Raw genomic sequence first — 15,648 nt, 5'->3', positions numbered from 1 at the left:
AATACAGTACTTAATATGCATGTGCTATTGTTTCATTCCAGGGGACATTGTTGAAAGAATGAATATGCCTATTTGATTTCTTTTTTTATTTTGTTTGCTTAAAAGTGAACATCTACCTAGAAGTTTCCAAGACCAACTGCCATTCAAATGCCACTCTATTGCACTTTTCCAAGTATTAAAGGGTTAGTTCACCCAAAAATGAAAATTCTGTCATTAATTACTCACCCTCGTGTTGTTTGAAACCCGTAAGACCTTAGTTCATCTTCGGAACACAATTTAAGATATTTTTTATGAAATCTGAGGGCTCTCTGACCCTCCCATAGACAGCAAGGTTACTACCACGTTCATGGTCCAGAAAAGTACCAAGATGATCGACAAAAAAAAAAAAACTTTAGGGGTCGACAAAGTAGTCCGTGTGACATCAGTGGTTCAACTGTAAAGTTACGAAGCTACGAGAACGACGATACTGTCGTGAATGCGCGTCCAAAGTGGCGCAGTAAAGACGAAAATGTGGAATAAAGTCGTTATTTTTGTTTTCTTTGCGCAAAAAAGTATTCTCGTAGCTTCGTAACTTTACAGTTGAACCACTGATGTCACACGGACTACTTTGTCGATCATCTTGGTACTTTTCTGGACCTTGAACGTGGTAGTTCCCTTGCTGTCTATGGGAGAGTCTGAAAGCTCTCAGATTTCATCAAAAATATCTTAAATTGTGTTCCGAAGATGAACGAAGGTCTTACGGGTTTGGAACAACACGAGGGTGAGTAATTAATGACAGAATTTTCATTTTTGGGTGAACTAACCCTTTAAGTTGGAAATTCTTAATTTCCGAGTAAAGAAATAAAGAATATTGTTAGATAATTGCATGTTATTAGGGGAAGGGAAGCATTTTAAAGAGCATTACAGGATTATTTTGTTTTTATAGTAAGGTTAAAAATTTTTTTTTCTTTTTTATTATTATCATTTTAATTTGGTCAAATTTTAGAAGTACAGTAGCATATAATATGCTACTGTATAGACATGTTTATATAACATTGCTGTTCACTATAGACACTGGCAGTCTTCTGTAAATATCATTTTAGAGCGCAACATTATATTTGTGCTTGTTTTTAAAAAAAAAACGTTAATTCATTTAAACTATATATGAACTTCATGTCCACACTCAATACAGCTGGTCGAAACTCTTGTAAAACTCTTCCTATGGTTCTGTATCTTGAGAAATTGATAAAACATAAGTCACACATTGTCTCTGAATACAAAAGCTTTACGTACGATGAAGAGGTTTTTGATAATATGTCTCTACTATTATAATATAGTCTGTAATCTGGCACTTTAAATAACTGTTCAAATAAAAACTTAGGACCTGCACTGAATAAGAAGCAAGTAACTCTTCATATTCTCAATAAACACATGTAAACAAACAAAGTCATGTCAAAGACACTAAGATAGACAGTAAAAGCAGACGGTAACACTTTTACAGGGCTTTGGACCACGAAGCCCACAACAACGCTACAATACTAAAGTCTAGATATTTTCATATTGTCTTTTTTTAAAAAATCATACTATCTTTATATGACTTTGGAGAAGAGGAATCAATGATTTACCATTACATTCACAACAAATATTCGATCCATCCAGGGACACAAGAATAATAGGTTTTGGCGTTTTAGGTTTTTAAAGATCCTGTCCCAGTCGCTCAATCTCTTCAATGAGGAAGTCAATGTCTTCAAAGGTAGCAGCTGGGTTGGAGATGACCATACGGAAGAAGTTGACCTTGTCTCCCTGCGGCTGGTAGCTCACCATGGTCGTTCCGTACTCCATCATTCTGGCTTTGATTACAGGGGCAACCTGTGAGAGAACATTTTACTAGCTTTGGGAAATTTTTTTTTATTTTTTTTTTTACATTTTCTCAAAAATTGCCCTTGCAAAAATTTTGGGGGTGCTGTTGGTGGTTGTCAGGGCTTTGCTATAATGTATTTTTTTAACATCTGTGTGGTTGCCAGGGTGTACTGGCTGGTTGCTAATGTGTTACTACATGGTTGTTAACTGGTCCAAGTCAAAAGAGCCTCTGTGATAGTCTGGTGTTTATGACCCTCCTTTATGCAACTTCCTTTTGCTAGCCTTAGCAAGCACCACTGATAAGAATAGTGCAGAGTAAAACTGATAACAAATACATCTTCAACTCACTGAAAAGTGTATTAATTTGCTAAATAATGAGAGTACTTGTGCTTTGTCGATGAGCTGTCTGATATTGATCGTAACGGAAAACGCTTGAGCAGCCTTCAGTACTGTGCATTGTTACCTCCTTGGGTGAATGTGACTTATTTTATCAGATGACTTGGAATCACACATTTTCTTTGCTGAAACATTCTTTGAAAACCCTGTTTAAAGTCCATACCCACTGTATATATATATATATATATATATATAGTATACTTTGATCTTAGTTCAAAAGTTTTGGTTCAATAAAACTGAAACAGTAATATTGTCAAATGTTTGCATTGTTGTTGTTTTTTCAATATTTTTAAAAGCATTTTAATCCTATGATGGTAAAGCTGAATTTTCATTACTCCAGTCTTCAGTGTCACATGATCCTTCAGGAATAATTCGAATATGCTGATTTGCTGAAGAAACTTTTTTTTTTTTTGTGGAAATCATGATATATTTTTTTCAGGATCCATTACTGAACAGAAAGTTCAAACGAACAGAATTCATTTTAAATCTTTTGTAACAATGTAAATGCCTTAAGTGACACTTTAGATCATTTGAACATCAATTGAACCCTTGCTGAATAAAAGTAGTAATTTCATTCTTTCTCAAAAAAAAAAAAAAAAAAATCAACAAAAAAAAACTTTCATTTGGAAAGCAAATGGAGCAAAAATGTTTTATTTAGCCAATTACAACAAGGCAACCACTAAAAGCTTCATGCTTAGATCAGTAAATTCTGTTGTTATTTATTCACCCTTATGTTGTTTAAACTATTTTTTGTCTATACAATGAAAGTCAATGGGGTCTCAAAACAACACTGGATCCCATTTACGTTCATTGTATTGACAAAATAACACAGAGACATTTTGCAATCTTCTTTTGTTTTCCACAGAAGAAAGAAAGTCAGGTTTTGAACAACATTAGGGTTTGTAAACGATGACAATTTAAAATGTTGGGTCAATTGTTTCTTTACATCTTTGACAATTGTTTACAGAGTAAAAGATACTTAATTTTGCATTTATTTGGATGTGCATTTAATAATATAAGTTACATCAATGGATGAGTTTAATATTTTTTTAAATATAAAGACTCAAAATAGCTTAAAAACAAAACATAGAATCTGTACGTTAACCAGTTCCAGCTCAATTCATTGCAGAATTGTAATACTTTAGACTAAAGCCTAACCAGAATGTCAACCAGTAATATCAATCCAGTGTTTCCTTATAAGCATGATGTTCTGTCCTTGACTTAACCTGAGCAGAACTGATTTGATTAGAGCAGTAGCTTTGGACAGTATGTGGGACTGTAATCTGAATAAAAGACACACAGCCGCTCATCACCACATAATTACACTCACTTCCTCTCAAATCTTTTGTAGGTGTCCAGCTATTATCAGCAGTGGCCTGTATCCAGCTCTTATAACCACGTCCATCTCTATGAAACGAGCCTTGATATACTGGAACCTGTCCAGTGTCTTTTCATATACGTCTAAAAGATAAAAAAAAAAATACTGTATTGCATTGTCCCTGCACCATAAATACTCAAACCTATGTGACTATCCTGCTACTCAAGAGTCTCCGGAAACGAATTTTATCCTTTGTAAAGGACAAAGAATAAGTGTTCTAGTTTCAGGTAGATGAGGAGGGGTTTGTGGGTAAGGTTAGATAGAGACTCTGTGTATGGCTAGCATGAGCGCCATCTGTTCAGACTAATAGCCGATTAGAGCTTTGCTGGCATGGGAGTGACTGAAGAGCAGCCAGCCAATAAAAGGACACCTGATGAGCGGCCCCTCCCCCTACAATGACATCACTGCAGGGATGTCATTGTAGACATAAGCACAAACAGACTGTTACAAACAGACATCTTAACCATTATGTGCTGTTGTGTTTGGGTCCCTGAGACCCCAATGCTTTAATAAAATCTTTAAAAACCACTATTGTGAAAAAGAAATACAGAAAGAGTGCTTATTATGGAACATTACACTATAAGTGTACATTTAATACAATTAAGCAAACTTCTTTTTCATTATGGATGTTCTTCTGGCCTAAACAAAATCAAAATAGATAATAGATAAATAAAATAGATACATATTATTCAAACTGTAACCTTTTTGACTCGCAAGCACTCATAAATAGCCGTTTATTGTTTCTTAGCATATGGAAATTCTGCACAAATGAATAAAATTGTATTTATGTTTTATGTCTGGTATCTCATGAATAGGCTAATATTTGCTATTTTCCTTATAATCAGTTCTCATAAGACAGTATCATGAAATATAACTGTGTTATTTCAATGTTAAATATGCTTTTGGCTTATTAAAATGCCCCTAGGGTCTTTCCAACCCACAAAACAGAGCATGAAGATTAATTTACTTTTTTTGTTACTCTTTCATTGTACCACTGCTGCAAAAGCAACACGTCATCTTCTGAAACATCAAAGCTCAGTTCACATCACCAATTTTTCTCACCTTGTGCAGACGCTTCATTTTCTCCACTTTGTCCTCCAGGTAGCGTACGCCCGGTGGAAGGTACCAGAAACACACATTGGTATGCTGAGGCTGCAAGGACACACGGCCAGCAGATAGCATCAGCGTACCTTCACGCAATACACACACCTATCACTCAATTTAACGTACAACACACGCTTGCATAAATAGAGCACTCTGGGGAGTCCATTAAAGATCCGTGACGGAATATGTGATTAGGGGCCGTCTGGGGCCATAATGGGAATTTTCGTCGCTGTCAGTTTGGAAGCAGCCATGTAATCTATTCAATCAAAAGGCTTTGCTATGAGGGCTTTGAGCGCTTGAGCAGGTAGCTTATAGACAGACACTACAGTCCATTAGAGGCACTCATCCTCATTGTGAGGCTCCAGGGGCCACGCTAGAGAAGAATGCCTCCTTGCACCAGTGAAAAGGACTCATTAGCCATTCAAATGGTGGAACATACAGACAAAACACAGATCGAGTCATACCTCAGCATGCTAAAACCTAAACATGAAATTGAGAGCTGAAATGTTTTGTTAAATGTCATTCGATCATACTGCAACACGACAACCCTCCTCGCCCTGCACTGCACTGGCTTCAGCAAGGAGCCTCCAGCCAAATCATTTTGTCACATTGGCACCAGACACAATTTACATTTAAATGAGCCTCGAACGACTGCTCAGTCATTTCAAGGGTGAAACATTTCATGTTAGATGAATTAGCACACACAATCAGCTTTGCATTTGACAAAATTACTTAGAAATACAGGACTTGCATTTAAATTCAAAGGGGATTTTTGTTTTTTAAAATACATCAGATTTAGGATTTAGAAATACTGTACGTTTTGTATCTTTATGCAGGTGAACTATTTCCTGGGAAATGATTTAGGAATACATTTCATAAATGAAACGAACTGCTTTCATTTGAATATCTTTTTAACATTCAGAATATATTTAAATAATTCTGAAAAAAACCCCCACTAAACTTTGTGTTAAAAATAAATAAATGAATAAATACAATATATTAAATGGTATTAAAGCAGTATCTATTAATTCATTATAATCATTCACTACTGTTCAAATTTGGGGGTTAGTAAGATTTGATCGATTTATTGATTAATTTTCATGTTCAGACTTTTGACCATTAACAAAAAGCATAATCAACCACACATTAATTCATGCCATATAGGGGTGGGTTATATTATATTGTGATTATATCACAATAGTAGACTGCCACAGAAAATCTATTCAATTTGTGGTACAGCAAACTCACTCTAAAAAAAAAAAAGACAATGTCAGAATTACTGTCTGTCGATTATTGTGGCTATATTGTGACATTATTATTGGCATTATTGTGGATAATATGCTCAGGGCGGTCAATGCACAGACTATCTGTGGTCCGTTTACGTGCCGTCTGAGATAACAAGTTCTGGTTGCTCAGACTAAACAAGAGCAGAGAATTTCTATCAGTAGAAAAGACCTGGTGTTATGTAGTTTACTCCTTTGAACATTCTTCCTAATTCCTTTCCTTTCTAATTTCTCAATCTCTTCTGAATAAAAAGCACTGGTGACAAGATGCAGCAGTTGGCCAAAAGAAATAAATACAGAGTCTCTATTCCGCCAAGAGCAAATACATTAACATTGTCATGTACATTACCATGCCAATCCCTCCGAGAGTTACTGAAATACATCTAATCAGATTTACCTTTCCATCAAACACCATCTCATATCCTTCCCTGTCCTTGATCTTGTTGTAGAGATACTCTGAAAGCTCCAGACATTTGTCAATCTGAGCCTCAAAACCAATAGTGCCCTTCAGAGGAGAAAAAAGAGGACAAACATTGTAATAACACAATAAACCTCACTACACAACCAACCAATTTGGATGAACGACTGTCCCAAATGTCTTTACAGTGGTCGTTGAAGGCAGGCCAGCTGCCCAGTAAATGTGCTGATAGTAAGTGTTCACTTTTCATGGGATTAATTCAGTAAATGGCATCCAGTTATCTTGGTTATTTTGCATTTTTAATCCACTTTTGTGTAAATGTCGACACTCGATTTGACAGTCGGCTGTAATTACTTTCAGCTCATTCATTACACAAGAAACAGTCAAGTTGGGAGCATAGTGTTGTATACTACACATCTGGAAATTCCATTCATACAAAAAATCATATACTGTGCACAGTGCACATACTTTCGTAATAATAAAAATAATGTTCATAATGGCATACTACTAAATAAAGCAGTAAAATATCATATTGCACACACTTGGAATTGCAAAAGAACTTAACATTTTGAAATGCTATGTTTTGAAGTTATAAGAATGCAAAACATAAAGCTCTTAATACCTTAGCTCTCCACATTAGCCATAGTTTGAAGATGTCCACATGGCGGCCGCACTGCAGGGCCTTGTCCCCTGTGTCATAGGACAGATCATACTGCTTGTCCTGCTGGAACAGATAACAGGCCTGCATCTGATTGCAGCTCTGCATCAGACCCTGGAACAGATAACATGAAGAGAAGGGGAAAAAAAAAAATATATATATATTTTAATTACTTTTCGTAGCATTCACTGGCAGATGTCACGTGATCACAATTTTTTAAGCATGACTTAGTGGTTTAATACTGGCCTCTGTAATAATATGATGTGATAATATGTTTTGGTTTTGATGAAGACAGCAGACAGCCTCACCTCCTCTCGAACCAGCAGAGCCGAGCATTGCAAGGGCACAGCCATCATTTTATGAGGGTTCCAGGTCATAGAATTAGCCCTAAAATTGTCAATTTATACAGAAAATAATTGAAATACCAAGTCATTGTCCTTGAAACGAATGAATAGCTATATAATCATTTATTTTGATTCAGACAAGATTTCTCCCTGAGGCACAGTGCTGTGCAGTGAAACATCAAGTCAAAAGAAAAATGATCAAATCCATTTAATTTCACAAGGGTAATCTTTACACACTGAAGTTTGTGGACTTCTCAATCATATTTCAGTCGTGCCAACTCTCTAAATGAATTTAACAAGCATTTATTGATAAGAATAAAGGGGCGGTCACACTGCACTTTTCGTTCTATTGACTTCCATTCAATATATTTTTTTATAAAAATATATTTATTTATATTTTAATAGGACCTATTTAAAGGGAAAAACCTACAGCACTTAAAGCACAGCACTTACAAATTTAATATATATGTACAGTCAAACCAAAATATATTCAGACACCTTGAACATTTCATTCATTAATACAGTTTATTCACTATAGTTTAAAAAAATGGTAATAAAATATGACAGAGCCGAAAGTACTCCTTGTGGCGATCCTCATCCAGCCGAAGCTCCTCAATTAAAGAATGGAACTCTCCCAGCTCATTCCGAGTCCGTAGAATAGGGTGAACCCACAGCCTTCTCCTTTCCAGACGCTTTCGACGCCGTCGCAAAAGACACAATACAAGCACATCGGAATCCATGTTGTGATAACTGAGGGGAAAGCTTGGCGCGTGATGTCATATCCTGCTCCCGCCCATATTCGCACCGGCGTCCGAAAAAATTTCGCACGTTCAAAGTCTAGTGTGACCGCCCCTTAAGGTGTATGGTAAGTTTGATCTTGGCTGACTAGATATGCTACACTGCTGAGCGAGTATGAAGACTTGATACACTTGCTCAGACATAAAGATATTAGGAAACATGCTGCTGCAAAAGGTAAAGAAGAACCCCTCATAGCAGATCTAGACAGGTGGTGCTGGGGAGGAGGAGGGCTAAAAATGAGAATTCTCATAGCTTGTGCAGAGACCGTGCACTGGCTAGCTTAGTCAGGATATAAAAGAGTTATATAGATGAAGAAGCGCAGCTGATAGGCTGCTGTACTAACATCGAGAAAACCAATCAGCACATGGATAGATTTCCTTGACTGAACAAGACATTTAATCCAAAGAACCCGCAGATTATACTGACCTCTCGACTCCATTCAGCTTCCACCGGTGTTTCCGGGACATTAGCAAACTTCCGCCCCATGCTCCCTGTATGAATACAGAAACAGAAGTCGTTTTAAAAGCAAACTAAAATGCACTATGTGTTAACAGAAACATGCTTGTCTTTCACATTTAAAAAAGGATGTTTAATCTTGGCATATACAGATGTTTGAGCTCTGACAAAAAACTTAATACTGATTTTTATTTATCTAAAATGTGTAAGCAGATATTGTATTTCTTCTGCAGAACATTCATCAAAACATATGTACATATGTACATTATATTCACTGCCCATTTGAGACTATAGAGCTGCTGCCTTTAGGTCCGATTAATGAGGTTGAGAGGATTCAAATGCAGTGCATGTGTTTGAGCTTCAACATGCCGCCACAATATTGTGGCTGTTAAAATGCCAGAGGTGACAGAATCACCAGAGAAAAATGAATAGTAATGAAAATAAGATATCGTTATTAATCTTATCGGCCCCGTGAGAGGGAATACACACATGTACACACTCACACAGACTGATTGAAGGTAATTCCTCTAATAGGAAACAGTCTACGCTTCTAAAAGATGACATTTATTACATGCTTGCTAAATTATCCCTATATCCCACACTTCAAACGCAGCTGGTTCAACAGCAACAAATCATTTGTACATGTTCTGGAAATTACATCTGTGCAAAATATGCTGCAACCAAAAATTCTTGTTGGTGGCAGGGTGTTGCTAGGTGCTTCCTTGCTAGGTGAGGTGTTCTGAGTGGTTTTGAATGAATTGCTAGGTGGTCGTTTGGAGCGTTTCTATTGGTTGCAAGGGTATTGCAATGCAGCTGCTAAGGTGTTTGGATTGCTTTTTTAGTACATTTCTATGCATTTGCTAGTGTGCAATCAATTCTGGGTGGTTACTAGGGCATTGCTGTGCAGTGCTATGGTGTGCTATGGTGCAGTTGTTCTGGGTGGTTACTATGGCATGGCTATGCAGTTGCTAGGGTGTTCTTGGTGGTTGTTAGGGTGTTTACATTTCTTGATAGGGAATTGCAATGCAGGTTTTAAGATGTTCTAGTTGTTTTTTGTACTTTTTCACTTCACTCATTTAAATAATTCCCACCCACGGATAACACAAAAAGGGGGTCGAGGTCTGGTTGAGCTGCACTAGAGAACATAGAATGCACAAAAAAAAAACATACCACTCTGGAATGGCCTGTTAAATCCATGCTTGCATTGGTTCTGTCTGTACAATTCTCTTGTTCATAAACATTGTCAGGGTCTGAATCGGACTCAAACTGGTATGGCAAAATTGATGCCATTGTTAATATGTATAGCTGAGCAGATGAAACTTGTGATTATGATAAGGGGCGTGTCTAAGGGGCCACTTTAAGTGGTTCGCTAATCACGACACACTGGGCCAGCTAACCAATCACAGCACATTTTATATTTCAGAAGGAGGGGTTTCATCGAAACAGGAGCTAAACAGAACTTTTCAGACAGACTGGGAAGAGAGGTGCTGCAATAATGTAAATTCTGTGAAAAAAATAGTGTTTTTTGAACAATCAAACATGAAAACCTATTCTAGTACACCCCAAAAACCAAATCAAAACTTTGTTAAGGGCATAATAGCACCCCTTTAAAGCGATAGTTCACCCAAAAATGAAAATCCTGTCATCATGTACTCACCCTCAAGTTGTTTCAACCCTGTATAAGTTTATTTCTTCCACTGAACACAAAAGATATTTTGGGGAAAAAAAAAGAAAAAAAAGTTGATGGCCCCCACTGACTTCCATAGTATTTTTTTTCCATGCTATGGAAGTTATTGGGGACCATCAACTGTTTGGTTACCCATATTCTCCAAAATATCGTCTTTTGAGTTCAACAGAAAAAAAAGAAACTCATACAGGTCTGGAATAACTTGAGGGTGAGGGTGACAGAATTTAAACTTTTGGGTGAACTATCCCTTTAAGATCTGTAATGCAGTACAATTGAAAAATGCCTCAGTTCTGCATCCAGAGGACAATACTTCGGATGAGCCAACACTGAGATCACTCTTGGATCCCAGTCCACTGTCGGTATTTCACAGGTGAAATGTTCAGGAAGTTCACATAAGTTCGTGCAAGTTCAGGAAAGCAGATCTACTCACATCCACATGCATCCAGATATCATGCTTCTTACAGATGTCCGCTATAGCCATGAGAGGATCAAAGGCACCATAAACCGTGGTGCCGGCCGTGGCGCTGACAAAGAATGGCACGTATCCCTGTGAGAAAGAAATCAATGCGTTATTCAAGGGCCCATTTTGCCAAAGAACCACACAGATTATTTAAGCAGACCCAAAAGAGACACACGAGACGGTCATGGAGACACGGTCATTGAAATTACCTTCTGCTTGGCTTCAATAATCCTCCTCTCAAGGTCGGAAGGAATCATCTTACCCCTGGAAGAAATGAGAGCAGTAAAGAAGTCATATGGCTTAGTGATTATAAGACGTGCATTTCTCAAGTGTGCAGTCATGAAGTAATGCATCAGTAGTGATAATCCAGACTAACCTTTCATCAGCTTTAATACAGATGACACTTTCTGTACCGATTCCAAGTGCGGCTGCTCCTTTCTTGATTGAAAAATGGCTCTGAAAAGCATAATCAGTCATTAACGCACTAAATTGCATATAAACATAAATCTATAAATATTTGAAATGTCCTTAGAAAAAATATAATAGTGATTAGGGTCTTTATTTGCTATAATAATAAGAATAAGTTATTATTTAATAACAATAACCAAGCATACATGAAAATGTTCTGTAATCAAGCCATTTTGTGAAATCATATATAAGTTGATATGACATGCAATTTTGCTGTCTTGAAAGAAAAACATTCCTTCTTGTCTTTCTTTATTTGCATTCCTTTTTTTACTCTTAGAAATTAATTTCACTGGGCAATACAGAAAACACATTTTAAGTAAAATGTGGGAATTATCCTCTGACTGCTCTCTCTCTCTCTCTCTCTCTCTCGCTCTTTTAATAACTGAAATACAAAATTCTCAAAATGTGGACATAAATACAGTTTAGTGTAATGTAATATATTAGCATTATGTAATTGGGGAGTGTTTTCAACAAATGACGTTCACAATTTACATTCTGACTTAAAATAAAATGACTATTTTGACTATTATTTACAGTATATTATTATTTCTCTCTTTTGATACTGAAAATAAATGAACAGACATACATGTTCAGATGTGAAGGCCACCAGTCTCGGTACGGATGACATTCCTTTCTCCTTCACCTCAGGGAACATTTTATAGCGAGCCAGCAGCATGGCATACATGTTGGAAATGGCGCCACCTAGAGGACAATAAAGCAATAATTTTATTCCATAACTCGGGTAAAGCTTGACCTCTGTCAGTTTTTACTCAGGCTCTGAATGTCATTTACTCTGATGTAACTGTCAACATCATATCTCAGTTGTGATTTGTCCCTAAAATACATTTTTGCTGATCCATTCTGAGTTTTTTTTTTTTGAGTGACAGTGCAGAAATTGCAATCATTTGCATCATTCCATTTCTTTGTCTCACAGCCCCACTAACATACATAAACACAATCATGCAGCATATTTTCAAGTTCTTTTTTGAACGCCATGTCACTTACGAGTGTTCGGGCTTTGACTGCCGTTTCCAGACGCGTTTTCAGCACCCAGAAACCAAAACCCGTGTGATGCCATCGCGAACAGAGCGGATCAGAGCAGCGACAGAGAAACGCGAGCAGCAGCCATCCAGACGCGCGTCACGGGGGAACGGGAGCTGTCCGCGGCCGTGGTGCTGAATCGAAAATCCAGCTGCGTGCGCGATGTATTTACAATCACACCTGTCCAAACGAGTCAAATCAAGTGCTTTAATTGCTAAGGTGCTCATAAAAGATGTTCAAAGCCCTCAGATGGAGAACAGCCGAGACTGAGCGTCTAGATTCAGTTGGTGCGCCGTGCGCAATGATTTGGAGCAGCCGGAGACCGTCACTGAACTCATGGAGAAACGCTGGCACTGATGGAGACGCAGGCATCCAATAGCTCTCATTCTCTTTCACATGCCTCAGCTGCAAATGCAAGTTAAGGGTGCATAGTACATTTTTAAAAAGCACTTCTTGCAATCCGTTGCGCCGGCTCTCCAACGTGCAAACGTGCAACTTTAGTGGTAATAAAAGCTTCTTTTGGCGTAAAGATAATCCGCTTCACGTCACCAGAGAAATTCCGACGCGATTCGGGTCATGACGAACTATTTTGCGTCGTTAATCGTGACACACACACTAGTTTATGCCCCTCCAGGCGCACCACCCGCATCTGTGCTGAAGGCACAACAGTTTTTTATTTTTTATAGGTTCTGTAATTGCTTTACTCCAGCAGTGAGCAGACTTCATCAGAAGCAGGAGGAGCAGCCCGGCTGCTCCATAGACCGTGACATTCAGATCTGCGGTCTATGCCCCCTTTTTTTATCATCAAACCATTTCTTATTAATAAGGAAATTGGAGACCCAGTTTCAAACATGAACAGGAAAACCTAGAAGTAATAAAAAAAAAAATACTGTCAATTTATTTATTTTCAGTACCATTCTCAATTGTGTGCGGCGATCGTGCGCAATGGCACACAGGCCATTTATTCCGCATGCATATAGTAAAATGAAACCCTAAATAAAGCAGAAATAAATTATAATTATACTATAGGATGTAGAAAATAACAGGTTAAGCAAAAATAACAATAAAGCAGAAAATAAGCGTTTTTGCCCACTTGCATGAGGTTGGTGTGGAGAAAACGAGAAAAATCAGATAGAAAAGCAGGTCAAGAGAGTTACATCGGGGGGAAAAACATATTGTTCAACTGCAATCCATGTAGATACTCTAAAAAATTAGCATCACACTAAAATACAAACACAAATAGATTGATTTATTTGATCAGTTATGAAATTAAATTTGGAGTTTGTGTTAGAAGAATGGTAGAACCTATGTTTAATATTCGAATATAATCTATATCCCTAAACTATATTTTTATTTCGTCACTGTTATCTAAACATGAAATCCAGAATGTTTTAATACCATATAATGTATTTTACATAAAAAGGACGCATAAACGGAATGAGCTGATTTAGTATGAATTATATTTATAGTAACTTTAGTCTGCTCAGGGTTTAACATCAGCCACTATGTACATTATTTATAATTTAATTAGGCTAATTACACATTTAATTAAATATTTAGAAAATCATATGTGACATTCCAGGAACACACATATCCATATATTCAAACAAGTATATATTTGGATACCAGTGCATCTTGGGAATTGTTATAATGCATATTTTATTTATTTATTTATTTTTAAACATATTTTTATTAACTTTTCCAAAACGTTTACAAGTAAACAAGGAACACTTATGATCAAACCTTCTTCCCCATCCCCACAACCACAAAGCCTTGGCAGGCAAAATAAATAAAATAAAATAAATAAATAAATACAATCCTGATTGTTATATTTATATTACATATCTTCACACATCTAGTGCCTCATCAATATCTCCTTCTTTAACAAAGTTCAAAAATGTCTTCCAGATATCATTGAATTCCGAGGATTTTTTCCTTATTACATATGTAAGTTTCTCAAGAGCCAAGCTAGAAATACAATTTTTTAACCATAGTCCAAGGGAAGGGCAATTAGCATTCTTCCAACATAGGGCAATAGAACGTCTGGCTTGTAGTAGACATAAGTCCACTAATTTTCTTTCCTTACTAGATAAAGAAAAATTGTCTCCATAAATACTTAATACACACAATACAGGGCATAAAGGAATCGGAGAAGAGGTAAACTGAGAAACATACTGAATCACCCCATCCCAAAACTTTTGCACTCCTTCACATTCCCACACAGAATGAAAAAATGTACCTTGTATTTTATTACATTTAAAACATAGGTCAGGGATATTCGGGTTTATAATGCATATTTTAATGTTTATGAATAAATCAGGCAGCAAGTCTGACTCACTAAATCAAAGAATCCAGTACAGACAGTAATTCAAATATAACCTAACTCGTGCAAATATAAAGGTCAATTTTAAGAGAACACGTCTTTATTCCCAGAGAGGCTTACACATGCATCAACGTACAGAAAACAACGATTGCTAAACCTGAGTTCAAAATCAAGCAAGAGCAGCACAAATGTCTTGTCAAAACATCAGCTCCTTGGCTCCATCCATAAAAAAAACATCATTTCTATTCATTTAAGTCTCTGATTAGTCAAGTAGCATTCGATTCTGTACAGCAAAAAGCATTAAGTAGTCATTATTTACGTAACTACTTAAACTAAAGCCAGTGCTTTCATGGAAAACCAAACCAAGTAACAATAAATGGACTGAAAATATGGCGTATTACTTAAAGAAACAGGTCACCCAAAAAAAGACAATCTTCCCCTCCAGTGAGCAGTGAGTTGAACCGGATCAGTCCGATTTGTGAATGAATCCTCTCAATTGATTCAGACCTGACTCATGGAAACTGCATGGAAAAGAGCAGGTGGTACATTATTCAAAAATTCTCCTTTTGTGTTTCACACAAGAAAGAAAACCATATGGGTTTGGAATGACATAACGGTGAGTAAATGATGCCAGAAATGTCATTTTTAGGTGAACCCGAATTTCTTTATTTTCTGCTGACTTCATCAGTCACTGACAGTATTTACAGAAGTTCTGAAGCTTGATGGTTAGGGCTGTGTTATTAGCTTTCGTCTCTGGGAGGTCTTCCTCAGTATCTTTCTGTAGTCATAAGGGTTGTCCTCACTTTGACTCTCTGTAGAGGGCATTCTAGAGAACGAGTGCCTGTGGACAGAGAGGGGCAGATAAAGCGTGACTTCACACGGAAATGAAGACGCAAGCGAGAAAGGGAAAGAAAGCGGGGAGGTTTTCACATTTTGAAATCTGCATCTTCTGCTCAAACACATTTATCATGTGCAGTGCTGTGTGCTGCACTGAG

At 37.0% G+C, this 15,648-nt stretch overlaps 2 protein-coding genes across 2 annotated transcripts in view; both read right to left on the bottom strand.

Moving 5' to 3' along the window:
• Positions 1–1,554: 1,554 nt before the first annotated feature.
• LOC107739130 (glutamate decarboxylase 2-like) lies at positions 1,555–12,367 on the bottom strand. Its single transcript, XM_016551144.1, has 11 exons — positions 12,295–12,367; positions 11,876–12,045; positions 11,198–11,277; positions 11,031–11,085; positions 10,792–10,908; positions 8,645–8,709; positions 7,385–7,463; positions 7,041–7,190; positions 6,398–6,505; positions 4,676–4,765; positions 1,555–1,848 (listed from the first exon to the last, which is right to left on the bottom strand). The coding sequence occupies exons 1-11, from the start codon at positions 12,365–12,367 to the stop codon at positions 1,675–1,677; spliced, it is 1,161 nt and encodes a 386-aa protein (XP_016406630.1). The 3' UTR covers positions 1,555–1,674.
• A 2,910-nt stretch (positions 12,368–15,277) lies between these two features.
• LOC107739129 (myosin-IIIa-like) overlaps positions 15,278–15,648 on the bottom strand; it is a 50,363-nt gene continuing 49,992 nt past the window's right edge. Inside the window, exon 32 of the mRNA XM_016551143.1 lies at positions 15,278–15,494. Within this exon, the coding sequence (XP_016406629.1) occupies positions 15,380–15,494 (115 nt within the window). The 3' untranslated portion in view covers positions 15,278–15,379. The remainder of the gene's footprint in view (positions 15,495–15,648) is intronic.

This window comes from Sinocyclocheilus rhinocerous, unplaced genomic scaffold (assembly GCF_001515625.1).
Source record: "Sinocyclocheilus rhinocerous isolate Xijiao unplaced genomic scaffold, SAMN03320098_v1.1 scaffold914, whole genome shotgun sequence".
Lineage (NCBI taxonomy): Eukaryota > Metazoa > Chordata > Actinopteri > Cypriniformes > Cyprinidae > Sinocyclocheilus > Sinocyclocheilus rhinocerous.
The sequence above is the reverse complement of the archived record's forward strand: the minus strand, read 5'-3'. Positions and strand labels throughout refer to the sequence as shown.